Source organism: Myiozetetes cayanensis, unplaced genomic scaffold (genome assembly GCF_022539395.1).
Source record: "Myiozetetes cayanensis isolate MyiCay16 unplaced genomic scaffold, myiCay2020 scf34, whole genome shotgun sequence".
In the NCBI taxonomy this organism is placed as follows: Eukaryota; Metazoa; Chordata; class Aves; order Passeriformes; family Tyrannidae; genus Myiozetetes; species Myiozetetes cayanensis.
This window is the reverse complement of record NW_026087566.1, coordinates 2,561,217-2,587,048: the sequence shown is the minus strand read 5'-3', so window position 1 is coordinate 2,587,048 and position 25,832 is coordinate 2,561,217. Positions and strand designations below refer to the sequence as shown.

The following is a 25,832-nucleotide window of genomic DNA, read 5'->3' as shown; positions in this document are numbered from 1 at the left end:
GGAGCCTCTGCTCGGGGCCGGTCTGTCCCTGCCCCTGTACCCCTGGGGCTGCTCCTCGCCCTCACTGTCCCTGGGAGGGGGGCACACTCCTCGTGACGTCACAGGCACGCACGCGTCGCCACTATAACACACATGACGTAACACGAGCGATAGTGACGTCACCACAGCAGAATGCTAGAACACGCCCCTTCTAGCGTCACTTCCGGGGCGGGGCCACCCGCGCGCCGTCGCCAGGAGACGTGCGCGTGACGCCGCGGCGGTGACGTCACGGGCGGGTCCCGGCGCGGGGCAGCGGCGACAGCGGCGGGTACCGGGAACGGGGAACGGGGAACGGGAACGGGGAGGGAAGGGACGGTGTGGAGACAGCCGGGCCGTGACCGAGCGCCGGGGAGGCCCCGGTCGCCGCCCCCCCCTCGGGCCGGCTCTCACTGGCGTTGTCCGCAGAGGCCGCGGCGGGAGCGGTGCCGCCATGGGGGAGCTGTTCCGCAGCGAGGAGATGACCCTGGCCCAGCTGTTCCTGCAGTCCGAGGCCGCGTACTGCTGTGTCAGCGAGCTGGGCGAGCTGGGCAAGGTCCAGTTCCGCGACGTGAGTGTCCCTGCGCACCCCGTGCCGGGCGGGTGGTTGGGGTGGGGGGATCGGGACACCCCTCCCGGGAGCCCTGCGGGATCGGGACCCCGCCCGCCCCCGTGTCCGCAGCGCCGAACCCCCTCCTCTCCCCGGTGGTCGGGGGGACGCTGACCCCGCGTCTCTCCCCGCAGCTGAACCCCGACGTGAACGTGTTCCACCGAAAATTCGTCAATGAGGTCCGCAGGTGTGAGGAGATGGACCGCAAGCTCCGTACGTTCCACACCCCCCCCCTTCCCCGGGGATAAGGGGGCTCTGACTCTGCGGTTTTTGCTGATAAGCCAGTCAAGGCAGGCAGAAGCTGCAGGGCAGCGTTAGGAGCAGAGCAAGAGAGGGGTGAGGGCACGGGGTTCACCTCCTGGAAAGGTAACTCTAATCAGGTCAGAGAGTCTTGGAATAGGAGGTGGAAGGACTCTCAGCTGCTGATGGGGCCAGGTGCAGGTTGGGGTGACCGTGGAGTGTCTGTGGTTAACACTGTCAATGCTGTCTCCCCAGGGTTTGTGGAGAAGGAGATTAAAAAAGCTAATATTCCCATCATGGACACCGGGGAAAACCCAGAGGTGCCTTTTCCACGTGACATGATTGACCTGGAGGTAATGATGTGCTAAGACTCGACTAGTGTTTGAGTGGAAACAGGGAAAACTGTCCCCTGCAGAGCTCAGCAGCAGAGGGTCATGGCTCAGTCCCCAGCTGGCCCTGGACGTGGCTCTGCCACCTCGCATGGGCTGGATGTGACTCACAGCTCTGTGCTGCTTCTGTGTTTTTCCAAGCAGAAGTGAAAGTGCTTAATAGGAATTTCACTGCCAAAATGAGCCAAAACCTGCTGGAACTACGTGATGATTTATGGTGGTGGGTCATGAAGTTTATCAGGGGTTTAATGATTTGAGGAAACTGCAATAGACCCAGTCCATAAAGGACTGGCTGAGTGTGAGAAGTCTGTAGTTGCCTGAAAAGAATGTGGCAAATCTGGATCTGTGCCACAGCACTGTGGAGACACACCTGTAATTCCATACAAATTAGGTGGGGGTGTGAAGTATCTCATCAGCTTCCGTGTGCAGCTGGACTGAGCAGCACTTATTTATGGAATTGCTTTAAGTCCCTTTTCCTTCTCTTTCTCGCATCTTGCAGGCAAACTTTGAGAAAATTGAAAACGAGCTTAAAGAAATCAACACCAACCAGGAGGCTCTGAAGAAAAACTTCTTGGAGCTGACAGAATTAAAATTTATACTGCGTAAAACTCAGCAGTTTTTTGATGAGGTCAGAATACCGGGGGTGGGGGGTTAACACCTGGGGAGCTGGTTCTTCTCCTGGAAATTACCATTTTTATTCTCAGATATATTTCAGTTGCTGGTTTGGGCAGCAGGATCATTTTATGCTTTGTTTAAGAAAGCTTCTCAGATTGTTTTCCATTTCTCATGCAGAACACACAGCTACCCATGATTTACCTCATTTACAATGCTGGTTTGGGTTTGTTCTAGTTAAGCAATGATTTGTTTAAAAACTGTGTAAAACAGTTAAGGCATGAGCATTTTTTAAAGCTCATCAACAGCCCCAGAATTTGGTGCTGCAGGGAATACTGTCCCCAGTGGGTTGCAGTCCCTTTGGTGCACGTGCAGAGGAGTTACAATCAAGCTGAATTTGTCTTCAGCCTTTGAACTGTTATGTGGAGACTAATCAGGGTCATAATATAAAGTCCTCTGAAGTAGTAATTAATTAATTGAGCCTTTGAGCAAACCCTGAAGCTTTCAGAGGTCAGTTCTGGAGCAAAGCTGCCATTTAAAGTCTTTGAAATCTTGCCAGTTATCAGCTGGGCCCGGCAGCTTTCACTGGATCTGAGAGGAGCTTCTCCAGTGTCATTCATGGCCCCAACATAAATCCTGCTTGGGAGAAGACACAACCCTTCCTTGTGTAGGCAGTCTTCTCAGAGAGCTCCTGTGTGATTTTCTGGGCTCCTGCACACGTCAGGCCGTTGATCTAACAGATTGTTTTTTGGTGTTTTTGGCACAAGGTGCTGCCTGTTCAGGCACCAGGGTTGTTCCCGTGCCACCACCAGTCGTGGGCACTGCTGACACAGATATTGCTGCTGGTGTGGTGGTTGATGGGTCGTGGGGTTGATTTCAGTACAAAAAAAAAACATCGTCTTCGAGTGTTGAATGTTCACTTCCTGTTTGTCCAAGGGACATTTGTATTAATCTGATAATCTATTAGTTTCCTGTGGTAAGGTGCCACTGCCTGTTCTGAGTGTTAAGTAAAATCAGGTACAGGTGGTGCTGAGCACTTTTATATCAAGAATGAATCCCAAACTACTTTGGATTGGGAGGCACCTTAAGAGCTCCTCTCCTTCCACCCTCTGCCATGGGCAGGGACACCTTCCACTAGCCCAGGTTGCTCCAAGCCCCGTCCAACCTGGCCTTGTTAATTACTGTCCTCTCTGGTGAGAGCTGCCCACTGCTCTTCTTCCAGTGCAGTTTGATCATACTAAGTTTAAAGGTGAAAATCAGTTTTCTAAACAGTCCATGTCAGGTCACCCACGGAAGGGAGCTCATGGCAGCCTTACATGAACCGGCCACAGAGAGCTTAGATGTGTTCTGCTCCTCTTTGATAAGCGTTTTCTGTAGTAATAAAACAAAAGATACCAGATAACATGTGCTGCTCTATGCAAAAGCAAGCTGAACAGCTCGTGGGTGTTGTTCAGTAGAACATAGGTGTGGACAATTTAAACCTGTGCTCAGCAAACAGCCGAGTGAGAGCCCTGAGCAGCCCAGGGCGTGTGCCTGGTGCCTCTGCTCACCATCCCAGAGTGGCCAATGCTCCCTTTCCCCAGGCTGCCATTGCTCAGCACCTTCAACACTTGAAGACTTCAATGACTTGTAATTAAGACTGTATTATTCATAGTAATGAGTTGCACAAGAAATGGCTGGCTCTCCAAATTCCTTCACGCTTGGGGTTTCCTCTCTGCAGTTTGAGCACGGGCTGGGGGGGGAGGGAGGGTGGCAAAATGTTCCCCTGTTCTTCCTGCCACCATTCCAGCCCAAGAAGCCATTTCTTGTTCCAACACACCATGTTGATGATTGTGCTCCTTTTCTCAGTCTTCTTGTCTTTGCTTATGAAGAACAGTATGAGCTGGAGAGATTTCTCTGGGAGTTTTTCCTTGAGTGTGAGCGTAAAAGAAGACTGGAAAAGTAACGGTTAATGGCATGCAGTCCCCTCCTCCTCCCTCTGACTCTTCTGCCATCTGCTTTTCTCTATTTGCTTTGCGTCTGTCACTTCTGTCTGGCTCTGGGTTAATTGTTAGATGGTGACATGAATCCTTTTAAGTTCTTGTGAACATTGATTTTTGTTCTCTCTGTGACCTGGAAGGGGCTTGAATTGTACTGGGTTGTGTTGGGCATCCAGAGCTGTTACAGGGCAGGGCTGGAATCAAGAAATGGGGAAAATGAACCTCTTTTGAGATTAAGGGTGCTGATCAGGGGAACAATAAGCAATTTAAAATTGTTCAATAGGGAAAGGTGTGCTTCTTGATTACTGGCATGGAAATGTAGGGGAGTTCCAATCCTGAATCACCTGATGCAGTAAAAGCACAATAACTCTGACATTATATTCGATGCTGGTAAAAACTCATATTCAAAGTAAATTTCCCAGAACCCTGTTTTCCTGCACTGGAGCTGGATAGTTCTTCCATTTCCACATAGTCTCAATATTTTAGTAAAACTGGTCTAACCTACATTTATTTTAAACTGTTTTGTTCTGTAATTTCATCCCCTCGAAGGAGGACTTGTCCTGAATAAAGGACACATAGCCCAGAGGGACCGAGGTAACGTTAAACATTTATAACAGCTTCTCTCAGGTGGGGTGAATCCAGAGTTGTCACACGTGTGCTGTCCTTCCTTTTTCATGTTTCATACAATACAAGCCTCTTACAGTTGTAACTTACTGTTCTTCAGCGTCCTGGAATTGAGACGTCAAACGATCACCAGGATGTTCGGTCTGTGTGTTCCGTTCTGGGGTACCAAACTTTCTTACTTTGGTTGCGTTCTCAACGAAGCAAAGTTTTTCATTCGCTTTCTGATGTTGCAACAAGTTGCCCTAAAAGTTGAGAGGATCAGGAGCTCCTCGTGTTGCCTTTCCAAGCTGAGTGAAGGGCTCCCTGCCTTGTGTGACGTGGGTAAGCTGCAGCAAGTGGATGTACAGGCAAGTTGAGCTGCGTTTGGTGTCAGCCTTGCAAGAACTCTTGTATATGGCGAACACTTTTATTTGCCGGACAAGTAAAAGTGTTGGAGACGTTTTCACTCAAACTCTGACGCAACTGTGGCCCAAATAGAGAAGCTGGGGCCGAGTCACCGGCTTTTGCAAGGCTGCACTCTGTGTGTGCATCCGGCGTGGCCGTGGGTCAAACTTTGCCTTCCACCGTGTTTCAGTGACTTCCCTTGATGGCTCTATGGGGAAGACCTCCTGTTTACCACAGAGGGTAGACTTTGGCCCTCTGGGTGTGCTCAGGAACTGTAATTTTTGGCATTTCACTGTAGAAGCTGCAGAGGTAGAACTAAGTGCGAGGCGGGGTTGAACAAGTGTGAAGATGGTGCAAAAGAGTGATGTGATTTGAGCATCCTTGACCTGAATTGCTGACACTTACAGGCTGTGTTCCTAAGAATTTTAGCATGCAAATGAGTTGCAATGAAGGACAGCATAAAACTGTCCTGTTTTAATGCCTGGCTGTCCAAGAGCCACATTGCCAGCCTGCCCTAAGCAATCCATCTGTTGTGTCTGGTGGTGAGACATATGGTGAATAAGGATAAATTAATTTAATATCTGGGGAAGTATGAGAGTCAAGTGTGTTTCCCTGGTTTGTGCCATTAAAAATGGTTCTTGGGAAAACATCACTTGTACTTAAGACTTGAGGTTTTTTTTTTTTTTTAATTCTGCCTTCAGACTTATATATCCCCCAACCCCTTTGTTGCAACAATCCTCAAACCTTTCTTGTATGGAAGCCCTGCTGAGCCATTTCACTTTTCCTCTTGTTTTTCTCCTTCCATGTGTAATTCTTGCTGTCTTTTCTGTCATCTTGTTCCTCTTTTTGCGGTCTTATGTTTGTTCTTTCTTTTCTTCCTTCTTTTCTTTCTTTGTCTCCTCCAACTGTCTCCTGGCTCCTCATTCCCTGCATGCCACTAACTGGTTTCATTAGATATTAATTGATTTGTGAATTCAGGCTGAATTGCATCATCAGCAGATGGCGGATCCAGACTTGTTGGAAGAATCCTCTTCACTGCTGGAGCCGAGCGAGATGGGAAGAGGTGCCCCACTCCGACTTGGGTAATGGCATTTTGGGCTCTGACCTGGCATTGGGCTTGCTGGATTAGGGATTGTGAGCCTGTGGAATCAGCAATGATTTGATCACAGCTGTGGAACTTTCCACCCCAAGCAGATGAAAGCTGATCTAAAACCAGCTGTTGCTCTCTGCTCTTGTCCTGCCTGCGTTAACTTACCAGTTCATGTTTGTGCTTCACATGTTTCTCTGCACCACTGAATTATCCCAATTTGTTCCATGTAAATCTGTCTGGTTGTTTTTGAGACCTTCTGAGCTCTCACAGCTTTGTTGAAAGTCGTAACTACCGTTGGGCACATAATGCTCTGAAATAAGTGCACAGTCCTATATTCTCTTTATCAGCTGCTTCCAGGCTTCCTTTTGTGTGTGTAATTCCTTATCTGGATGTGGGTGTTTGGGCTGGTGAGGTCTGAAGCACGAGCTCAGGGCACAGTCACTGGCAGCCATGGCTTGCAGCCAATGTACCAGAACCCTTGGGAAATGGAGCCTAGAAACTGTGCATCTAAATGCATTTGTTTCTTCTATAGGCAGTGTTTTGTTTTTTTTAAAAAAGATGATTTTGTTCTGTTAAAAAACAAGCCCGTGCAGTTGGTTTGTTGTTTGTTTTTAGAGGACCTCCTGTTTTGCTTAAGGAACTGATGTTAAACCAAGCTTCCTGTATCTCTCAGTGTGATGCTGACCCCGCAGTTGCCACGGTGTGCTGGGTGGGAGGCTCTGGGGGTGGTTTGGGCGCAGCCCTCACGTCCGTGCTGTCCCCTGGCAGGTTCGTGGCCGGTGTGATCAACCGCGAGCGCATCCCCACGTTCGAGCGCATGCTGTGGCGCGTGTGCCGCGGGAACGTCTTCCTGCGCCAGGCCGAGATCGAGAACCCGCTGGAGGATCCCGTCACGGTAACGGGGGCTGTTGGGGGCAGAAGTCTCAGAGGTGTGACAGTCTGTAGATTGAAGCCTGTGTTCCTCTGAGCTCCCCGAAGCAAACGTTTGGGTCGTGTCCCTTCCCGGCACCTACCGCAGCCTCTGAGCTGCAGCCACAAATGTGAAACAAAAATAGCAGGCTGGATGGGATGGGAATGCTGTGGAAAAGGGGAAAACAACTCAAAACATGGGCTGCAGCAGGTCCTAGTGACTTCTCTGGCCCAAACTGCAAGTGCAGCTCCTGTATAGAGTTCTGAATGACTGGTGATCCTCCTTGGAAGAGGCTCTTTGGGACACAGGCAGTGTGTCACATCTGAAAACTCATTTACCCTGAACTTGGACTTCTCATTTCTTCCTAATTTGCTACCTGATAATTTAAACATCCACTTGAGAACTGTTGGCTTTAGTAAAGATAGAAATAATCCAGTAAATTATATAAAATTGTAATGATATATATATATAATTATAAAATTTTATATATATGTATAAATTTAGTAAAGATAGAGATGTAAACATTGTGATTGGACCTGGTTTTACATCCAGTGTCCTCTGCGCTCAAACCAGCGGGCACTGCCAAAACTTGGGGAACCCTTGCTCTTACCCAGTAGAGGCTGTTTGGGGTCTGAATAGGGGCTGCCCTGGAACACAGAACCAGGAGGTGAAGTTCAGTAAGGTTGATGTGTTCCCCTGTTCCTCCGACCACTGGTAGCTGACCTGTGGAATCATCTGTCTGCTCAGAGGGACTTTGTTCTTATTGTGCAGAACTTCCTTAAACTGAGGTTACACCTAATGTAATTATTCTCGAAACATTATGTTAAAATTTCCTAAGTAAGGTAGAACAATAACTTGTCAACAAATGCAGGAAAGGGGCCCTGGCTGCCCCCACGGACACAGCTGTGCAAGGAATGTGCCGCCAGCCTCCCTGGGAACCACGGTGGTTAAACTCCCCTTCATCTTATCTTCACTCACTCTGTAGCTTTTGGCTTGATTCTCTAGGTGAGCTGACTGCACTAAGTGCTGATAAATATTTCATTGCATCTCCGTTATTTTTGGAGATCTTCCCAGGTTTTCCCTTTCATTGTATTGCACAGAATCGATAATGGATAATCTGGGACGTTTTGCTTCAGTAAACACAAATACAGTGCAGGTATTCTGTGCTGAGGCTGAGCAAATCACTCTCCTTGTGACTGTTTCAGTGTTACTCAGGTACATTCTTGACCCACTGTGCACACCTGAGCTCTGATGGACAGACTCAGTGGAAGGAAAAGGAGAGCTCTGGCAATTAGCTATCATGCTAATTTCTACAATTCTTTCCTCTGTTCTAGGGGGATTATGTGCACAAGTCTGTGTTTATCATCTTCTTCCAAGGTGACCAGCTGAAGAACAGAGTCAAGAAGATCTGTGAAGGGTATGAAAGTCTGACAGCTGGGCAGCTCTCAATTATTTGAACAGTGACATGACTTAATATTGGTATTTCTCAACTCCTTGTTTCACAGTGGCTGCAGGAGCCCGTATTTTGACAGCAAATGAAATGTGCCATGAGTAGCTGAAACATATTTTACAGTCAAACTTGCCACTCCACAGCCCAAAATGCTCAAAGTATACAACTGCTGTGCTAGGGAATGCCAAAATGAAGGGAGTACTGAACTCTGGGACAGACCTGGTGGGATGTCAGTGGGATATTCTCACAGGGGGGACAACAGCGAGTGCTTGTAGCAGCAGCTGCACTGACATGACAGCATTCCCCTGCACTGGCAGAACAGCCTCGTGATGGTGCCCTGAGACACTGGGAGCACAGGGAACAGAGGATTCTCTCTCACTTCTGTTTTCTTTAGCACAGCTTCTGTTTTGACCTAAAGCAAACTTATGTGCTCCCGTGATTTGGAGCCTGGAGCTCTGCTTGGCAGTCTCTGCTGATCAGAAACTTCTCTTAAGGTGTTTCTGGCTTTATATCTAAGCTCAGGCTCAGCCCTGACCAATTGATCTTCTTTCCATCTCTGTCACTGAAGTGCTTCCCTGTCTTCCAGGTTCCGGGCCTCCCTCTACCCGTGCCCAGAAACACCCCAGGAGCGGAAGGAAATGGCTTCTGGTGTCAATACCAGAATTGATGATCTTCAGATGGTAAAATGACCAGGGTCAATGCCCTTCCTTTCTTTTTTTTTATTTAGTGATACAGCTGAAAACTTCTTTGGATCCTATTAAAACAGGAGGAATTTTGGCCCTGTTAGATGACCTTGTTTTCAGCTCCAGGTAGCTTGAGACCAGCAGCTCAGCAGTGCAAGAGAGATGTTTGGAAACTGCTCAGTTGTTTCTGTGTCAGGGTTTGGAAGGGGGTGGTTTGATCTTTCTGAAGGGCTGAGCAGTTCATTCTGTACAAGTAAGTACAGGGAACTCCATACCAGGGAGCAAAGAGGAACACGCATGTGTGAGGAGATCCTGTGTGCTATAAGGCTCTGAGAGCATGTTGTGTAATTGTCTGTTTCACCTGCAAGTACTTTGAAAACATTTAAACGTATTTTCCAAGCTGAGATAACGATGCTAACATTAACTTAGCTCTTCTTTTTTCTGCCTGTCTTCGTATTTTCACGTTGTGCTGTCCTGAAGAGCTTCTGCTTTACAGCTAATCTCTTGTGCAGCAGCCTGAGTGTTGGTAAAAAGTAATCAGCACCCAGATCTCCTGGGTGCCAGTTCTGAAATACCTGGTGGCTTGCTTCAAGGAAGAAAGGCAGTATGTAATAATGCAGAAAGACTTAAGGGATTTCAGGCAAAAAGTAAGACTATGTTAGAAATTAAAAGGAAAAAGAGTTGAATTTGGCCTGCTTATTTGATACAGAAAGTGTCTCAAGGTGGGAGTTGTGTAGCACAGCTGTTCAGCAATTTGAAAGTAGACAAGAACTCAGAAGCAATGTATCTGGGAGGATTCAAAGCTGCATGTGCTCTGTGTCCTCACTTTCCCTGCAGTCTAAGACTTTCCACTCTGGAAATCTGACTTGGCCTGAGTTCCATTATGTTCCAGTTGGAAAACACCCTCAGTAGGAAGCACTTTCTCCTTTTCCCTTCAGTAAACAAGTTTTGCAGGGTAATTGGTGCGTTTTCTCAAAGCAGCAAACCCCTCACTTGCAGAGCTCTTCTCTGCTCTTTTAACCTGGGTGGAGGTATAATTGTTCCCTGTGACCTTGGCACAGTTCATTGTTTGAAGCAACCACTGACCTTGGGGCTGGAGGAGGAAAGCAATCAGAAAGCATCCCTGGAAAAAGCGTTCAGGCCCTTTAGCAGAACTAATTAACGTGGGGATTACAGCATGGACTTCAGGCATGGGGCAGCCTGTGCATGGGGCAGGGAGCATCCTCGTCCATCCTCTGTGGGTGAGGCTTGTCTTGTTTGTGCACCTTGGCCTCACCTTTCTCCTGCTTCTCTGCAAGGTGCTGAACCAAACAGAGGATCACCGCCAGAGGGTTTTGCAGGCAGCTGCTAAAAACATCCGGGTCTGGTTCATCAAAGTGCGGAAGATGAAGGCCATTTACCACACCCTGAACCTCTGCAACATCGACGTGACACAGAAGTGCTTGATTGCTGAAGTCTGGTGTCCTGTTGCTGACCTTGATTCCATCCAGTTTGCTCTCAGGAGAGGCACCGTGAGTAGCTGCTGTGCCTGTGGCACAGCTGTGGCACTGCATGGATTCATTGGTTTTTCCAAATTGTGAACCTCTGAAAACCATCCCCTTGGGCTGTTGGAATCAGCCCCTCCCAGAGGACAGTTTACTTAACGTGCAGGAATCGTGATTTATTCGTAAATGTTGTAACAAATATGTTGTGTAAAGGTTTAAGTTCAGGAGAATGCTGGACTGGTGAGGATTTTCCAGTGTGTGAGTCCTTTGGTACGTTTAGTTATCATGGCTGTGCTCTGTAGCCTTGGTGTCTGGATACAGGAGCTCTCCAGGATGTTGGCAGGCTCACCCTCTGCTCAGATAGACAAGAGAGTTGGGTGTCTTGAAGTCCTTTCACTTGCTGTTTTAAAAAAACAAGCAAACTCTTTCATGAGTTCTCTTGCCTGTCCTACAGAGGGAATGTTCGCCCTTACTCCAAGTGCTTCTCCTCCTGCTACGCAAAGAGGAGAGCAGTGGAATCCTGGCAGCCTTCCTCAGCTGCTCCAGTGTCTCATTGTGCAGGCACACTGCAAGCTTGCAGTTTTCCAAGTGCCAGCAGGAAAGCCATGACAGACTCTCCCCTGGTGCTCCGAGGGTGGGTTTACTGATCTTCCCTTTGGTTTTTTTTCCAAACAGGAGCACAGCGGATCCACCGTCCCGTCTATTTTAAACAGGATGCAAACTAACCAGACCCCACCCACCTACAACAAAACAAATAAGTTTACTGCTGGCTTTCAAAACATTGTTGATGCTTACGGCATTGGGACATATCGGGAAATAAATCCAGGTAAATTCAGACTTGAAACAGTCCGAGACACCCGCCTCAGTTTTTCAGGAATGATGTTTCTCTGTACTGTGACCTGTGTGGAAATTTCTAATAGAGACTCAGCAGCTTTCAGAAGCAGAGGGGAAGCTGTGGTATTTTATTGCTAAATTGCCTGAATTGTACCGTGGTGAATCTGGGCTGACTCACAGTGCCCTGGGACTCTCATCTCTCTTCCCTTGCAGCACCCTACACCATCATCACCTTCCCTTTCCTGTTTGCTGTGATGTTTGGGGATTTTGGCCACGGAATCCTGATGACTCTGATTGCTGTCTGGATGGTCGTGAGGGAAAGCCGGATTCTGTCCCAGAAGAGTGACAATGAGGTGAAGTGGCAGATCGTGCTGAGATTTGCATTTCAAACAAAGACTTGCTGCTTGGTTTACTCCCATCCATTTCCCCTGGAGTTGACAATGGGCATTATTCCTCCTTTGGAATTTGTGAAGCACGTGAACAGGCTGTGAAGCCTGAGGAGCACAGACTTGAGTAGTGTAGTTTCATAATAGTATTGAGTTTCCTTGTTTTGTTATTTCAGATATTTATAGGAAATTATTCCTTTCCGTTGTCTGCAGGAAATTAACAAGTGTAGTAGATAAGCTGGTGTCACCCCAAATTTAGTTGGATCATAATGGGGTTCAGTCACTGCAAAATCCCCAGTTTCTGTATGCATTATATCCTGTCTCCAGGATTCTTCCTATTTGCTGCTCAAGGTGGGTTTTGCTTGCTCAGGGTTGACAGGAGCTGAGCCAGAGTCAAGATACACTGGCAGAGCATGGAGGAGGCTGACAGGGTCTGTGCTGCCTGGTTGTGATCTCACGCTGCCAGCTGGGAGTTGCATCAGGCTGTGCAGTTCAGTTTATCCTCTCCAGCTAATCCCAGGTTCCCTGTGGACAGCCACACCACCTGGTTTAACAGATTCTGTGCTGCCTTGCTCCCTCTTGCTCCCTTTAATCCCTGCCGTGGGGAAACAGAGACTTTGGGCTCTCATTCCATACGGCTGATGTTTGTCCTACCGAGTTCCCTTGGTTTGTCCTTAGGAAGGACCTTCTCTGTTCTCATGGGCCTTCTTTGTTCCTCTTGTGTTTTTGCTCTAGATGTTCAACATGGTGTTCAGTGGTCGGTACATCATCCTGCTGATGGGGCTGTTCTCCACGTACACGGGCCTCATCTACAACGACTGCTTCTCCAAGTCCCTCAACATGTTCGGTTCCTCGTGGAGCGTCCGGCCAATGTTCACTAAAGCCAACTGGTCGTGAGTAAACCCTTGGAAACTACATAGAGACAGGCAGTGAGAAGCAGGTGACTTGTCCTTCCATGTTGTCCTCCCAGTTCAGGAAAACAAAACCTTCTGAGCTCAGCCTCGCGTAGAATTGGAAGAGGGGTGTAAATGGGACGATATCTATCGAGTTTCAGAACAGTTTCTTTTTTTTTCTCCCCAGAAAACTTGTAAAAATGCAGTTTCTCACCTTCCTCCTCATAGACATTGCAAGATTCCTGTCCCCTGCACCTGTCTTCTTAGTGATACTGAGTAAAAGGTGGAGAAACAGGTTTTTTATTCATTCAGGAAAATCTCTGGGACCACATAGGAACCTTAAAGTTCTCTCAATTTGGGCTCTCACAAGGGAAAAGTGTTGTTAGTTTTTACACAAAGTGGATGGCACTGCTTGTGTTAATCTTTGTGTAATGTTATTCCCAAACAGAGATGCCTTGCTGGAGACCACCCCCCTGCTGCAGCTGGATCCTGCTATCCAGGGAGTGTTTGGTGGGCCCTACCCGTTTGGCATTGACCCGGTAAGAGCTCATCCTTCCTCTGCAGCCACCTTTTTCCTGCAGCTTTTGAGCTGCCATCAAAACAGATTTGATTCCTGCTCAGTGGTGGGCTCAGTCACCATGAGATTGTTCCCAGCAGAAAAGCTTGCCTGCTCATTTCCCCAAAAGATATCTGTGGGACAAACACAGCTTTAAAAACCTGCTCTTTCATCCTGACATTTCCTGGCTGATTCATACTGTTTAGCTTAAAGGGAGCATTTTTCCTTCTTCTGTTTTCCTTTCCCCAGTGTTTGCCCTGACTGGGTGTTGTTTTTCACAGATCTGGAATATTGCCAGCAATAAGCTGGCCTTCCTCAACTCCTTCAAGATGAAGATGTCTGTGATCCTTGGCATTTTCCAGATGCTCTTTGGGGTCGCGTTGAGTCTCCTCAACCACATGTAAGTGCTTTGCTCTGTTTTTCTCGTGGTGAGGGGAACGTCTTTGGGTGTCACGTGTGTGTGTTGGTTTAAGATGCTGGAGCCTGTCAGCCCTCACCTCCTGGTGGAAGGTGCAGTGCTGTTGTTCCTGGCTGTTTGTGTGAGGCAGTTCCTGTGCTCTGGCCCAGCTGTTTTTGAGCTGCTGAGTCCCTGTGTTGTCATTCCAAAGACACTCTTCATGCTCTCACTAAAAGCTTTCATCCTAATTCTAACGAAATGTAATATTAAACTCTCTTTTTTTTTTTTTTTTTCCCTGTAGCTATTTTAAGAAGCCACTGAACATATACCTTGGATTTATTCCAGAAATGATTTTCATGTCCTCCCTCTTTGGGTACCTTGTTATTCTCATCTTTTACAAGTGGACAGCCTATGATGCTCACACATCCAAGGAAGCACCGAGCCTCTTAATACACTTTATCAACATGTTTCTGTTCTCCTATGAGGATACCAGTAATAAGATGCTTTATAGTGGGCAGGTGCGTGCTCTTGCTAAAAAACAGGATCAGATATGCTGTGTGATATTGGAGCATTTCATTGACCTCGTGGTAATTGTGAAATGAAGTGTGAAACATTTTTCCTCTGTGGCAGTGGGTTTCTGAAGGCTGATAATAGGTGAAGTTGAAGAAGGAAGGAATAATCCCCGTACCAGGAATTTAGATCGGTCTGAGAATGTCAGCTGTAGCTCCAGAACATTTAAATCCTGATTAATAGTGGAAAGCAATTAGGAGTATTGCTCAGTCTCTGCAACGTGGTGCCTCTCAGCTTAGCTCAGACACCAACACCGTTTCCTTCTAGCACTATCAGACATCTGTCAAATTCTCATTCCCTGCAGGATCTTTTGGATTTTTCCCTAATCTAACCCAGTCTCAGCATTAAATGCAGTATCCAGTCAGTGGGGGCAGCTGCAGGCATTAAGTACAGCTTTTCCCAGAAGAGAGATGTAGTGAAGCGTCCGCATACTGGGAATTCAGCCGTGTTTGCTGGGATCTGTGTGTGTTTGAGCAGTGGCTGCCATTGAATCACCTGAGACTTGTTTCTTTTGCAGAAGGGGCTCCAGTGCTTCCTCGTGGTGGTGGCATTGCTGTGTGTTCCGTGGATGCTGGTAGCCAAACCTCTGGTCCTTCGCCAGCAGTATTTAAGGAGAAAACACTTGGTGGGTGACCCCCCCTTATATTTTCCACATGAAAACTAATTTTGGTTGAAAAGCTGTCTTCTCCATCTTGAAACTTGGATACATGGGTTCACACTGCATTGAGATCTGTAAAGTGTTTTTGCATATTCCTGGGCATACAGGCAGGTGGGTGTTAGTGGAGACAGAGCGTTGCCTGCCTGCTTCACAGATCTGGATCCAGCATCAAACCTGCTTTTAAAAACCCTTTATGTTGGTAGTGATCAGAACAGTGTCTCTGGCTTGGGCTTTGGCAGCTGGTTTAGGAACAATCTCCCTGGCTGCTGAATGCACTTCTGTGCCTGGGCTAGGCTGGCAATTTCCCAGTGATGAGAAACAGAGACGGGCTTGGCTCTCAGACTTCTCAGCTATCTTTGTTAAAGCAGTTTGGGTGGTAAAAACAATAACAACTATAAGGAAAAACAAACTCCCACAGTCGTGTGAGAGGTGGTCTGCTGGCGTGCTCTGTAGGTTTCCAGCTGCACTGTGGAGTACCTGTGTGTGAGATGCAGGAATGTGGCACTCGAGCGAGTTCTCCCCGCATGTCGGGCAGAGCTGTGAGGATGTGCAGCGAGTCAAAAGATCAGTTCAGTTACGGACACTCCCTCTCCCTTCTCTGACCATCTTTCATCCTCCCATGTCCCCTCCATTCGTCTCCCTTTCTCTTTTTGTTTTCCTCCTCCTCCCTTTCTCTTCTTCCGTCCACCCCCAGGAAGGGCAGCCCGAGGAGGCCCAGGGCAGCACGAACGCGCAGGCGCTCGAGGCAGCAGCGGCTGCAACAGTGAGTGCTCTTCAAACTCGCCTGATGCATTACAGATGGGAGTTGGCTTTCTGTCTGGTTATCAGGGGAGCATGGAATGTATCTTGAGTATCCTAAGGGAATGGCAAGTGCACCTTTAGGGTGAAAAAAAACACTTTCTCTTGGAAAGAGCAAAGTTCAGCCAAATTGATACATTCTGGATGAACACCCGGGCTGGAGGATGATAGTTGTACGTGCACAGACACTTCCTTGCAGGAGTGCTGCTTGAATCCAACATGCAGAGCAGCACGGGAATTCCTGCTACCACATCCCCCCAGGTTAAGTTCCCCCTTTTTTCCTTTTCTTGCATATTTGTTTAAGATAGGTTAGGATTCTTCTCAGTGCAGCATTTCTGTTTGCATTACACGTTCCCAAACACACGGTGATGTGATGGCCTCCAGCAGCTCTGTGTCGGTAAATCACTAGATTTGTGACACCTCTGCCCTGTACACACTTTGACCTGGAACTCTTATAAAATGGTTGTGCACAAACAAGCCTCTCAGTGGCAGTTGTGTCGACTTATCTGTCTAAGCCTAGAGACTTTTCTAAGCCCTTTCCTGCCGGAGCTTTCTGGTGGGGATTGTGGCAGCCCCCCTGAACTTACTCCCGCCCCCAGTGCTGCCTATTTCGGCTTGGTTTTAGTTGTGAATGCTGCCTGGCTGACTAGAAAGTGTGAATCTCACTGACTGTGTGAAGCACATCAGGCTCTCCACGTGCCAGAGGTGCCGGAAGGGACGGTTTAGCTGTTTCTCTCGTGACATTTTAATTTCCTCACGGAAATGTCAGGCGCGAAAATGGATCTTTTGTGCGTGATCCATCCAGAGTGTGAAGTGCATCTCCACCAGGAAACTGCAAGGGGAGGTCATGTGTGAGGTGTGCTTAGAAGGATCAAGTAAATAATTGGGAGTTGTTGGAGCTGTGTTTAGGTTGGATGGTTCGCAGGGAATGGATATGAGGCAGGTGCAAGGGAAAAGCTGCAGAAGTGCAAATTCACACAGGCTAGAAATACATAAATAGAATATTGACATGAGTCATCAGTGACTTCTGGTGTTTCAGAGAAGCTGAAAATCCTAATGAAGGCATTGTCTTAGTTGTAAACGTGGGGGTTTCTTTTAATTTATTTCTATTCAGAGTATAAACACCTACCTAATTTGTTTTTAGAAACCTGACAAAATCTTTAATTCACATATGGCATTTTGGGCAAATTTATAGTTCAGCCTAAAATAAAAGCAGGCTTATAAGAACAAATGAGGTAAAAGAACTCTGAGCAGCTGTTCTGCAGGTCTGTGCAAGTGTCAGGTCACAGGACCTTCAGCCTCCTTGGTCTGCATGGGCATCCCTGAACTTCTGCAGTCTGGGTGTGGTGGGTCAGCTTGGTCACATCCCATGTCACAGGTGACCCAGGGCAGTGCTGGAGCTGGACAGAGGGTTTGTTTCTATTTGTGGTGGTGGAGTTTCCCTCTCTGGGGGTCAGACTCACAGGGGTCAGGTGGGAACTGCTCCTGGTTTCAATATTTCAGCTCAGTCTGTGGGTTGTTCTTTTCCCTTTGGAGTCCTGGAGGTGCAGCTGAGGGTCAGATGCTGAATGTCAGAGCAAATCTGTAAAAAAGAGCTGCTTGCAGCTTCCAAGCAGGGAAGGTCTGGTTTCCCCTGTGGTGTTGGTGTGCCTGGGGCTGGTGGGAGTGAGTGTGTGTGTTTGTGTCAGTGTGTTCTGCTCTGTGACCTCCTCCAGGACCCAGCAGTGGTGTGTCAGTGCTTGGCCAGCCATGCTGGGGAGGACATGAGCTTTTGCATGTCAGAGCCAGCAAATGATCTCTGAGAGATTTGCCTTTATTGTCCTCAGGGTTGCAGTTACACTGTAGAAATGTACCAAAGATTCATTCAGACAGACCTATTTTTTTTTTTTCCCCCCAGCCCCAGCAGGAATCATCACCTTTCCCATCCGAGCTGGGAAATAGAATTGTACCTGCCTTAACCTGGGCCTTAACACTTAATATTTTGTTTTCCTCTGTGAGCTGCTGCTGCACATGAAGTCATGAGAAACCTGCACTTTTGCACTAAAACCCGAACAACACTTTGCTCTTTCTTTTCTGCATGTGTCAGGGCACGCACAACTTTGGTGGGATCCGGGTGGGCAATGGCCCAACGGAGGAGGATGCTGAGATCATTCAACATGACCAGTTATCTACCCATTCTGAGGAGGGGGAAGAGGTAAGCACCTGAGCATCCTCGCTCTCAGGGCACTGCACTCGGCAGCAGGATGAGCTCGCTGGGACTGAAGTTACTCATTTTTCCAGGCTGTTTGAACAGCAACATTCCCAGTGAAGTGTTTTCGTAGCAGTTTTTTCACTGACTGTCTCTTGGTCGCTCCTGGGACTCCAGAAAAAGCAGCATAATTTGCATATCATCATGGGAGATGTGGCTCTGTTTGTCCCCATGACGAGGAGCCACCATCTCAGGGGTGTTACCTGCTTCTCCCATGCCCCTGGAAATCCAGGGGCTGTATTTCTGCAGCACTGAAATCTTGTTTATATATATATATTCATTTTGACTGCTGGGGGTAATACTAATTACTTCCCTTTCCTCTGGGAGAGGAGAAAAGCAATCACCTCACGTAGTTTGGGAGTTTTCTGATGCCTCTGAACGACTGCAGCAGATCCTGCCTCTGTAGTGCATGGGATGTGTTACTGCTTTCCGTGGCGTGTTTAGGAGGGGATTGCTGAATGTGTTCATGATTAATGTGATCGAGACACTGAACTAAATGTAAATTTATGTTTTCAAGCCTACAGAGGACGAGGTGGTAAGAGCACAGCAGCTTTGCCTTCATGTGTACCTGGGCCATTTCCCATTGATGTAAAACGTGCTGAATTGAACATGTTGTGTCACAGCATCTTGTTTTCAAAAAGATCTTGCTGTTTACATGTCACAGGCCGTTTTTAATTCATACATGCATACATTAACAGACTTTTAATTACTTCATCTGTACAGCTTGTCTGTCTGATCCCCTGTCTGCAGGTCGTTCCCAGTTACCTGGGAAGCTGCTCAGCTGGAGGTCTGAAACTGAAAAGTTTTCACTTTTGAGCCTCTGGAGAAGTCTCGGTTGCCTTATGTTGTGTCTTTGGTAATTCTGTGCTGCAGTAAACTGTTTAAAGAGCTTTTTCCCCCAAACTGTCTGCCATGTTAAGGATGATACTGGTTGACTGAGTGAGCAAATACAGCACAACCAGTCCAGTTCCATGTAGTTCAACAGGTGAACTGGGCAGAGGCTTTGTGCAAAAGAGAACTCTCTCAGGCAGTTGTGCTCAGGGCTTGTGAACAGTCATTGTTTAAACATTCCACATTTCCCACATTCCTCGAGCTGCAGCCCGGCTCGTGTGTGCAGGGGCTGGAACTGAAGAACTTCACAGGTCACATTCTGTGGAGAAAGAATTAAGGCTTTTGACTGCTAATTTAACTGAATTGTTTGAAATATTTATTGCCTTGGATGTACTGGGGGAGAAATAAGAATATAAATAGCTTTGTGTTCGTGCCTAGAGCATTAGTCACTGGATGTATTTAAAACATCATGTTCACTTAAATCTGAGCAGTTTCTGAAGCATGGATTAAATCCAGAATGCAGGGAATGCTTTCCTAAGCTGCAGAATAAGAAACTGCCCTACATGGCAGACTTCCTTGTAAGTTTTTCTTTTATTATTGCAGAAAATTACCGAGACACAGAGACTTCGCCAGTGAATGGTGCACAGATGTGACTTTTTCAGGATAGCTTCATGCACTGGTTTTGCTTTCAAAAAGGGCAAGTTCATGTCTTGCAAAATGCTCCTGTTGCTTCTTTAGCAAAGGCACACACAGCATAGCTTGGAGCACTGACTCCTTCCCATAGAGGCACCTCTGAGGTACTGGGGAATTCACACCAACACCATCTTCTGCTGAACAGTCTTTTCCTGGCTGAGCCCGCGGATGGATTTGGAATATCTGACTTCCACGCGCCAGAATGTGAAAACAATATTCGAGTCACAGCATTTGCCATCCCGCAAAACCCGGCGAGGCGTTTTGCGTTTATAAAACTGACGTGGCTGAGCCAGGAGCGGACAGTGTCAGCGTGCAGCGTCACACGTGGTGTCCCTGGCGGTAGCAGCAGGTTCCCCTGCCCGTGTCCCTGCCTGGCTGGCCCGTGCAGGGCTCCCGGCTCCCCTCACCCTGTGGTTCCCCTTTACAGTTCGACTTCGGCGACACCGTGGTGTACCAGGCCATCCACACCATCGAGTACTGCCTGGGCTGCATCTCCAACACCGCGTCCTACCTGCGGCTCTGGGCCCTCAGCCTGGCCCACGCACGTGAGTGTCCCTGCCGGGGCTCGGCTGTGGGGCTGTGGGGCTGTTCCCCTATGCAGGGGGAGGCAGGAACATGAGGAGCCTCCCCGGGGTTCAGCTGGGTGTGTGTGTGTGGGAGCAGCGAGCCCCACACAGGGGCTGCCCCCACAGCTCTGCCGAGCGGGAGGGAGGGAGGGAGCTTGGCTTTAGTTTTGGCTTCCCAGCCCCCTGTTCCCGCTGACACGAAGCCCTCTCTCCTGCCCTTTCTCCTGGCAGAGCTCTCGGAGGTGCTCTGGACCATGGTGATCCACATTGGCCTCAGCGTGAGGAGCCTGGGGGGAGGCCTCGGCCTCTTCTTCATCTTTGCTGCTTTTGCCACCCTGACAGTGGCCATTCTGCTGGTCATGGAGGGGCTCTCAGCCTTCCTCCACGCTCTGCGTTTGCACTGGTGAGTCACTGGGACGTCCAGAAACTTGGGGAGCTCTTCGTAGGCAGAAAATAAATGTCACCTGGACCGTGCAGAAAGGCAGAAGGTCTTTAAAAGAGCCAGATTTCAATCCTGTTGGTAGAGCAGCACCTGTCTCCAGATTTGTTGCATAGAAATTGTGGAGAGTAACTGAGCTCTGCTTAAAAATAAGCACTAAAAGGCTAAAACTTTAGGACCAAAGCTTTGAGACTGGGGGGAGTAGGGAGGCTCTGGGCAGATCAGTGTGCTTGTGGCTTTCATCAGGACTTTCTCATTTTGTCTTTTGGTCTTTTCCCTGGTTCCTGTGTTTGTTGTCCTTCATGTGCAATAGCCACTGACTGCAATTTCCTTCTCATGCTCTTATTTGTCATCATAAGACCTTGCCGTGGACAGGAGTGGCTTTGCCTTCTGCCCTCGGGATGGGCCTTCTGCTATGGGATGGCAGCGAGTTTTTGCTGGTCTTGCTTTTGGCAGCTGCTTTTCCAGCTCCCTTCCCATGATCACGGAGCTCCTGTGTATGCAGCCAGCAAAGCAGAAGGAATTACTCTGCTCCCAAGTATGGAAAGTGTTCAAGAGATTTCTCTAATCCATGTTGAAGAGCACTTACTGTTCTACTTCAGATTCCCTGGTTAGTGGACTGGTGGGATCAAAGGAGCAACTGGGAGTGGGGTTTGCTCAGCCTGAAGCATAGAAGAGTCTGTGCCTCTGTGGGGCTCAGGCAGCTGCCACCTCCCCAGGCTGCTGATTTCCTGGGAGGTCAGAAGTGCAAAGGGAAGTCCCATGCAGATCACAAGGAATACTCTGTCTTGCTTAAATGGGAAGAAAAGGCTGGGAGCGCTCTCTGAAAGCAGTTCTGTGAGTGCAAAGGGTGCAGTGCCTTTACAAAAAAAAAAAAAAAAGGGGGGGTGAAAAAACAAATCAGCCTTTTTGGACTTTTCCCCTGCTTGTGTGGAAGGAAAACTTTGGCCTTTTGCCCTCTCCATTGGGCAGGCTGGGGGGTCCTGGCCCTCCAGTGAGCTGAGCTGACCCCGGGATCCCGGGGCGAAGCCATCTTGTGCCGAGGGAGCAGGGGGGGCACTGCTGGAAATGGCTGCTGGATGGTGCCTCTGTTTTTCCTGGCATCCAGCCTGAACCCTCCCTAGCAGTCACTCGAGAGCTCCTCTCTGGCCGGACAGAGGGCCCTCACCCTCTCTCCCTGCTGTCACCCTGGGGCCACTGCAGCAGCCACAGCAGGAGCCCCGCAGACCCTGCCGGGCACTGAGAGCAGTCCAAGGAGAGCAGAGAGCAGCAGTGCTGTAACTCCAGATTTGGAGGGTTTGCTCTGCAATTCCCCGTGGGTTTAGAGGATTTCCAGGGTCTGGCCTCTCCGGGCTGTGGAGCTGCATGGCTGTTTCTGGGGAGCAGCTGCTCTGGGCAGACTCCTTTGGCACCCACAGGGATGGGCTTTCAGAGCAGAAAGCATGTTTTTAGGGAGGTACCTCTCTTGTGTTAATAAACACCAATTTTAAGGCTCTATTTCAGACTGCAAGTGATCTGCTGAAATGATTTTGTGTTTGCTGTGTTGGTTATCACAGGGAGGCACCTGCAGTTGTTCCAAAGAACACACTGTTCACATTCCTTTTTGCTCCTGAAGCAAAAACAGGGCATTCCAATGGCAGGTGTTCCCTTTTTAGGAGGAGGAAGGGGGAGTGAGGGTCAAATACAGCTGTCCTGGGAAGAGCAGATGGGATTTTCTGGCTGTGGGAGAGCAGTCACCTATCAGGAATTCGAGGTGTGGGTGGTTCAGCCGTCCTGGAGAGGAGGAGGAATTGAGCATGTGTTTTACTGGTGAGGGAGTTCCAGGTTATTCCATGTGCTGTGCCTGGTAGTCCCAAATTGGGGAGGTTTACTCTGTGCTTTTTGAGTGTGCATTCTTTGAACAGGCTGGGTTTTTCAGGGCGTTCTGGGGTGGAGGCAGCACCCAGAGTGCTGGGATTGCATCAGGGCTCTGCTGCAGCTCAGTACCGGTCTGAGCTGTCGTGCTGTCAGCTCCTTTTACTGTAACTCCCCTGAAACAGTTTGCCTTTCCATTTGCTTTTCAGTGATGCAGTTTGACGTGAATTGAGTTTCACATTAAAGCAGCTTTCCCCCTTTTAAGCTAGTCAGCTCTTCTAATGTGAGCCAACAACACACACTGTGCCCAAAAGGAGAAGTTTAAAACTGGATTCAGAGTGCTGCTTCCCTAGAGGTGTGGGCATGCTGGCACTGCTCTCAATCCAGTGAGTGGGAGTGGTAGAGTCCAGCTTTCCACCCATCTGGCAGGGTTTGATTTTCCTTTGTAAAGGTCACCAGCCAGTGCTGGCCAGCAGTGTGGCTGCAGGAGCTGCTGCTCCTGTCAGGCAGGATGGAATCTCCCACAGGGCCTTTTTGGGAAGGAGTAACTACAGCAGTCTCTGCACGGACACACCTCAGTGTGTTCTGACTGTTGGGTGTGCTGGAGGTCACCCCTCTCTCTCAAAGTGTGCCTGGGTAACACCTGACCCCAGGCTCTGGCACCTGCCTTTGGGAACACAAACACCAAGTGGGAATTTGCAGTTGTACCAAGTGACAGTCGGGGTTCCTCTTCCACAGCTGCCTCTGCAGCTGCTCCTGCTCATAGGACTGGAGCTGCCTGGTTTTCCAGTGTGGGTACCCTGACTCTGTGCAGTTGGAAAATCCACAGAACTACGGTCTGACAAACACTGACACTAATTTTTAATGGAAAAAGCTGCAGAGCAGGTTTCCTGTAGCACTGCTGGCCAGAGAGCTCCTGATCTGTTTGCTGACAGTGCTGTCTCTAAATCCTCTGCAGACCTTGGTCACCGATGGGAGACACACAGAGAGTTTAGCAATAAACTGGGACATGTGACAGGCAGAGCCTGGGGACAGTAGTGCCTCGTGCTGGGTTCTGGACGTTCCTGGAGACAACTGGAGAAAACCCGACTGACTGTTTATGCTGTGACTATTTGGTTAAATACACTTTTCTCACTAGTTCTCTAACCTTAGAGCAGCTTCTCCTCCAGCATCAGGCCTCCAGTTGTAGCAGTGTCCAAAGGGAGTGTTTGGATGTCAGGGCCAGCTGGAACTATGAATCATCAGGGTTAAAATTGCAGTTACAGTGGGTTTGGGTGACTCAGATACCCAACCCTCTGCCTCTCGTTTCCCTTTGCTTACAGAACAGTTATTTAGTCACAGGATATTTATGGAGATTATCAGGGTTCCTGAAAAACTGGGGCAGGTTGGCGAGGAGCCCTTCCTCCCACACGGAAAATCCTGCTCATCCTGGGGATCCCTTGGCCTATGAGGCAGCAGCAGATACAAGATAAAGCTGGTTTTTTTCTGAGCGTTTCTCTCCCGGGCTCTGTGGGGAAATCACTTTTTGCCAGCTAAATCCAGCAGCTCTGGAGTTTACCATGGGGAAAAATAATTCAAGTTTGTCTTTTTATTGCTGCATAAAAATCCTTCTCCCCAGCTGTGTTAAATGCCCCCCAGTTTGCTGTCACTTACTGCCCACAGAGACTTTGTTTTCCAGTGGATCATGTAAAGTGTCTGTGAAGCCTAAGCTTGTTTTTGCTGGGAATCAGGGGGTTAGTTTTCCCTGTCCCTATTTGGCTGTCGCTGACCATTGGGCAGTTCTCTAGAATAATTCCTTTTTTTTTTTTTTTTACCCGAGTTCATTAGAGGCAGCAGCAGCAAATTGGGGCCGTGCTAACGCTGGGCTGGAGCCAGCAGGCACATCCCAGCACGAGTGCCTGTGGGGGGGGATGAACCAAATGTGCCACAGGGAATAAACAGCAGCGGGCTGGTGGGGGAGTCTGAGCTCAGCGTCACGCGGCCGAGGCTTGTGCTCACAGGAAAGGGAACTTCAGCAATTAGCTGGTGTAGAAAATGCTGTGTGCTCGCTGTGCTTCCTGGGGCACCACAGTCGGGGTGGGCTTCCTGGTTCTCTTGCCCTTATATTGCCCCTGGGGTTGGGATTTAAGGCTGTGGACAGTTCTCTGCCCCTCACAGAAACCTCACACACAGGTAGGAGGTTTATCTCAAAAGGTACATTATATTATAACGCCTCTTTTTAAAGCTTTATTTTTTTATAGCAATAATCATACTTCTAACAGAGTTCTTGCTAACTGCTCTTATTGAGAGCTGCCTTTTTAATGAGCGATTGCTCTTCCCTCTCTTGCAGGATCGAGTTCCAGAACAAGTTCTACACTGGTACTGGGTTCAAGTTTCTCCCTTTCTCCTTTGACACCATCCGTGAGGGGAGGTTCGATGACTGAGCCCACCCCTCCACTCCAGCAGTGTTAAACACCGTGTGTGTGAGTGTGTGTGTGTATGACTGACCCTCCCAACACCATATGTGTGATTTACCCTCCCCTCCCTGCGTGTCTGAGTCGTGTGTAACCCCCCCCCAATAGTGACAATAACTTATTGCAGCACTCTTGAGCGTTACCATGGCATCCCAAAGCCTCGAGCTTTGGTGCTCTGGGGTAACGAGTGACACTGGATCACCGAAGTTTTTTTGTTCCTTATGTTTACTCTTGAAGATACCAAGTGCATGATGTGTCTGTTTGGTGTGCAGTTGTGTCGTGCATTCCCTGGCAGCTGATCAGGGCAGAAGAGAAATGTAGCTGTGCTGAGGGGGCAAACCCAGCACGTGGAGAAAAAAAGACCTAAGAACCTCAGCTCCTGAAGAGCAAGGGCTGCTCCCCCTCATGTTGCTGGAGGCTGTGGTGGGGAGGGGGCTCAGGTCTGGCTGTGGCCTGGGGCTGTGGTGCAGACTGTCATCTCTCACCACAGGTACTGCCACTGGCAGTGGAACTTCTGGGGTTTCTGGTTTAAAGCTCGAGGTTGCAGAGTCCTCGAGGCACGTTGGGTAGCGCCTGCATGGACTTGGCATTGGTGGAGGCAGCTTTTGCACTGGTGGAGGGACCAGTGGCTTACACTGTCCTGTGCACTCAAGGTCTGAGGAGCCCTTTAAGGGGGAGCAGAGGCTCAGGGAGGTCTCAGTGGTGTGTCCCTACAGTGGCTGTTGCTTTCTCTCCTGCCTGAGCTGTCAGTAATTCCTTGCCCTCCTCAACTCAATGTAGCTGTAGCAGCAGTGGGGTGTTAGTGCTGTGTGCAACCGTCATATTTAATTCTCACAGTGGAGCTGAGTATTTGTATATGAACAGATTAGAACAAAAATGAGAATGGTTAACCTGGAAGCGAGGAGGAAACACCTCAAGGTGCTGGGCTGCCTAAAATTAGGTGAGAAAGGTACATGTGCACTGCATGCTGCAACGTGTGCAGGGCACAGGGACCTTCGTGCTGCACCTGGGCAGCCCCTGGGTGCTCACTGGGGTGTGTTTACAGAGGTGATTGCAGACTGAAGGGTGAAATCAAAGCAGAGCTGCAGGTAGAGCAGTGACACAAGTCCTGGTGTGTCTTGCTGCCCAGATGAAACGCTGACAGTTGCTGAGAGTCACTGTATAAATTAAATGAACTGCACAACAA

At 48.8% G+C, this 25,832-nt stretch overlaps 2 protein-coding genes across 10 annotated transcripts in view; one reads left to right on the top strand and one right to left on the bottom strand.

Moving 5' to 3' along the window:
- Nucleotides 1-25,832, bottom strand: part of STAT3 (signal transducer and activator of transcription 3) — a 55,543-nt gene that overhangs the window by 29,006 nt on the left and 705 nt on the right. The gene's annotated exons all lie outside the window — the stretch shown is intronic.
- On the top strand, nt 208-25,832 carry ATP6V0A1 (ATPase H+ transporting V0 subunit a1). 8 transcript variants are annotated; one of them, XM_050327613.1, is made up of 23 exons: nt 208-307; nt 445-586; nt 760-838; nt 1,121-1,218; nt 1,754-1,882; nt 5,853-5,935; nt 6,712-6,838; nt 8,188-8,270; nt 8,890-8,983; nt 10,285-10,497; nt 11,146-11,296; nt 11,518-11,657; nt 12,426-12,583; nt 13,032-13,122; nt 13,421-13,539; nt 13,838-14,054; nt 14,624-14,731; nt 15,459-15,527; nt 17,649-17,756; nt 18,328-18,345; nt 19,762-19,879; nt 20,132-20,303; nt 24,523-25,832. In XM_050327613.1, the coding sequence occupies exons 2-23, from the start codon at nt 470-472 to the stop codon at nt 24,614-24,616; spliced, it is 2,586 nt and encodes an 861-aa protein (XP_050183570.1). In that variant the 5' UTR covers nt 208-307; nt 445-469; the 3' UTR covers nt 24,617-25,832. The 8 variants fall into 8 exon arrangements, with proteins under 8 accessions (XP_050183570.1, XP_050183568.1, XP_050183573.1 ...); XM_050327611.1 differs by having other exon boundaries at nt 5,832-5,935; XM_050327616.1 differs by lacking the exon at nt 15,459-15,527.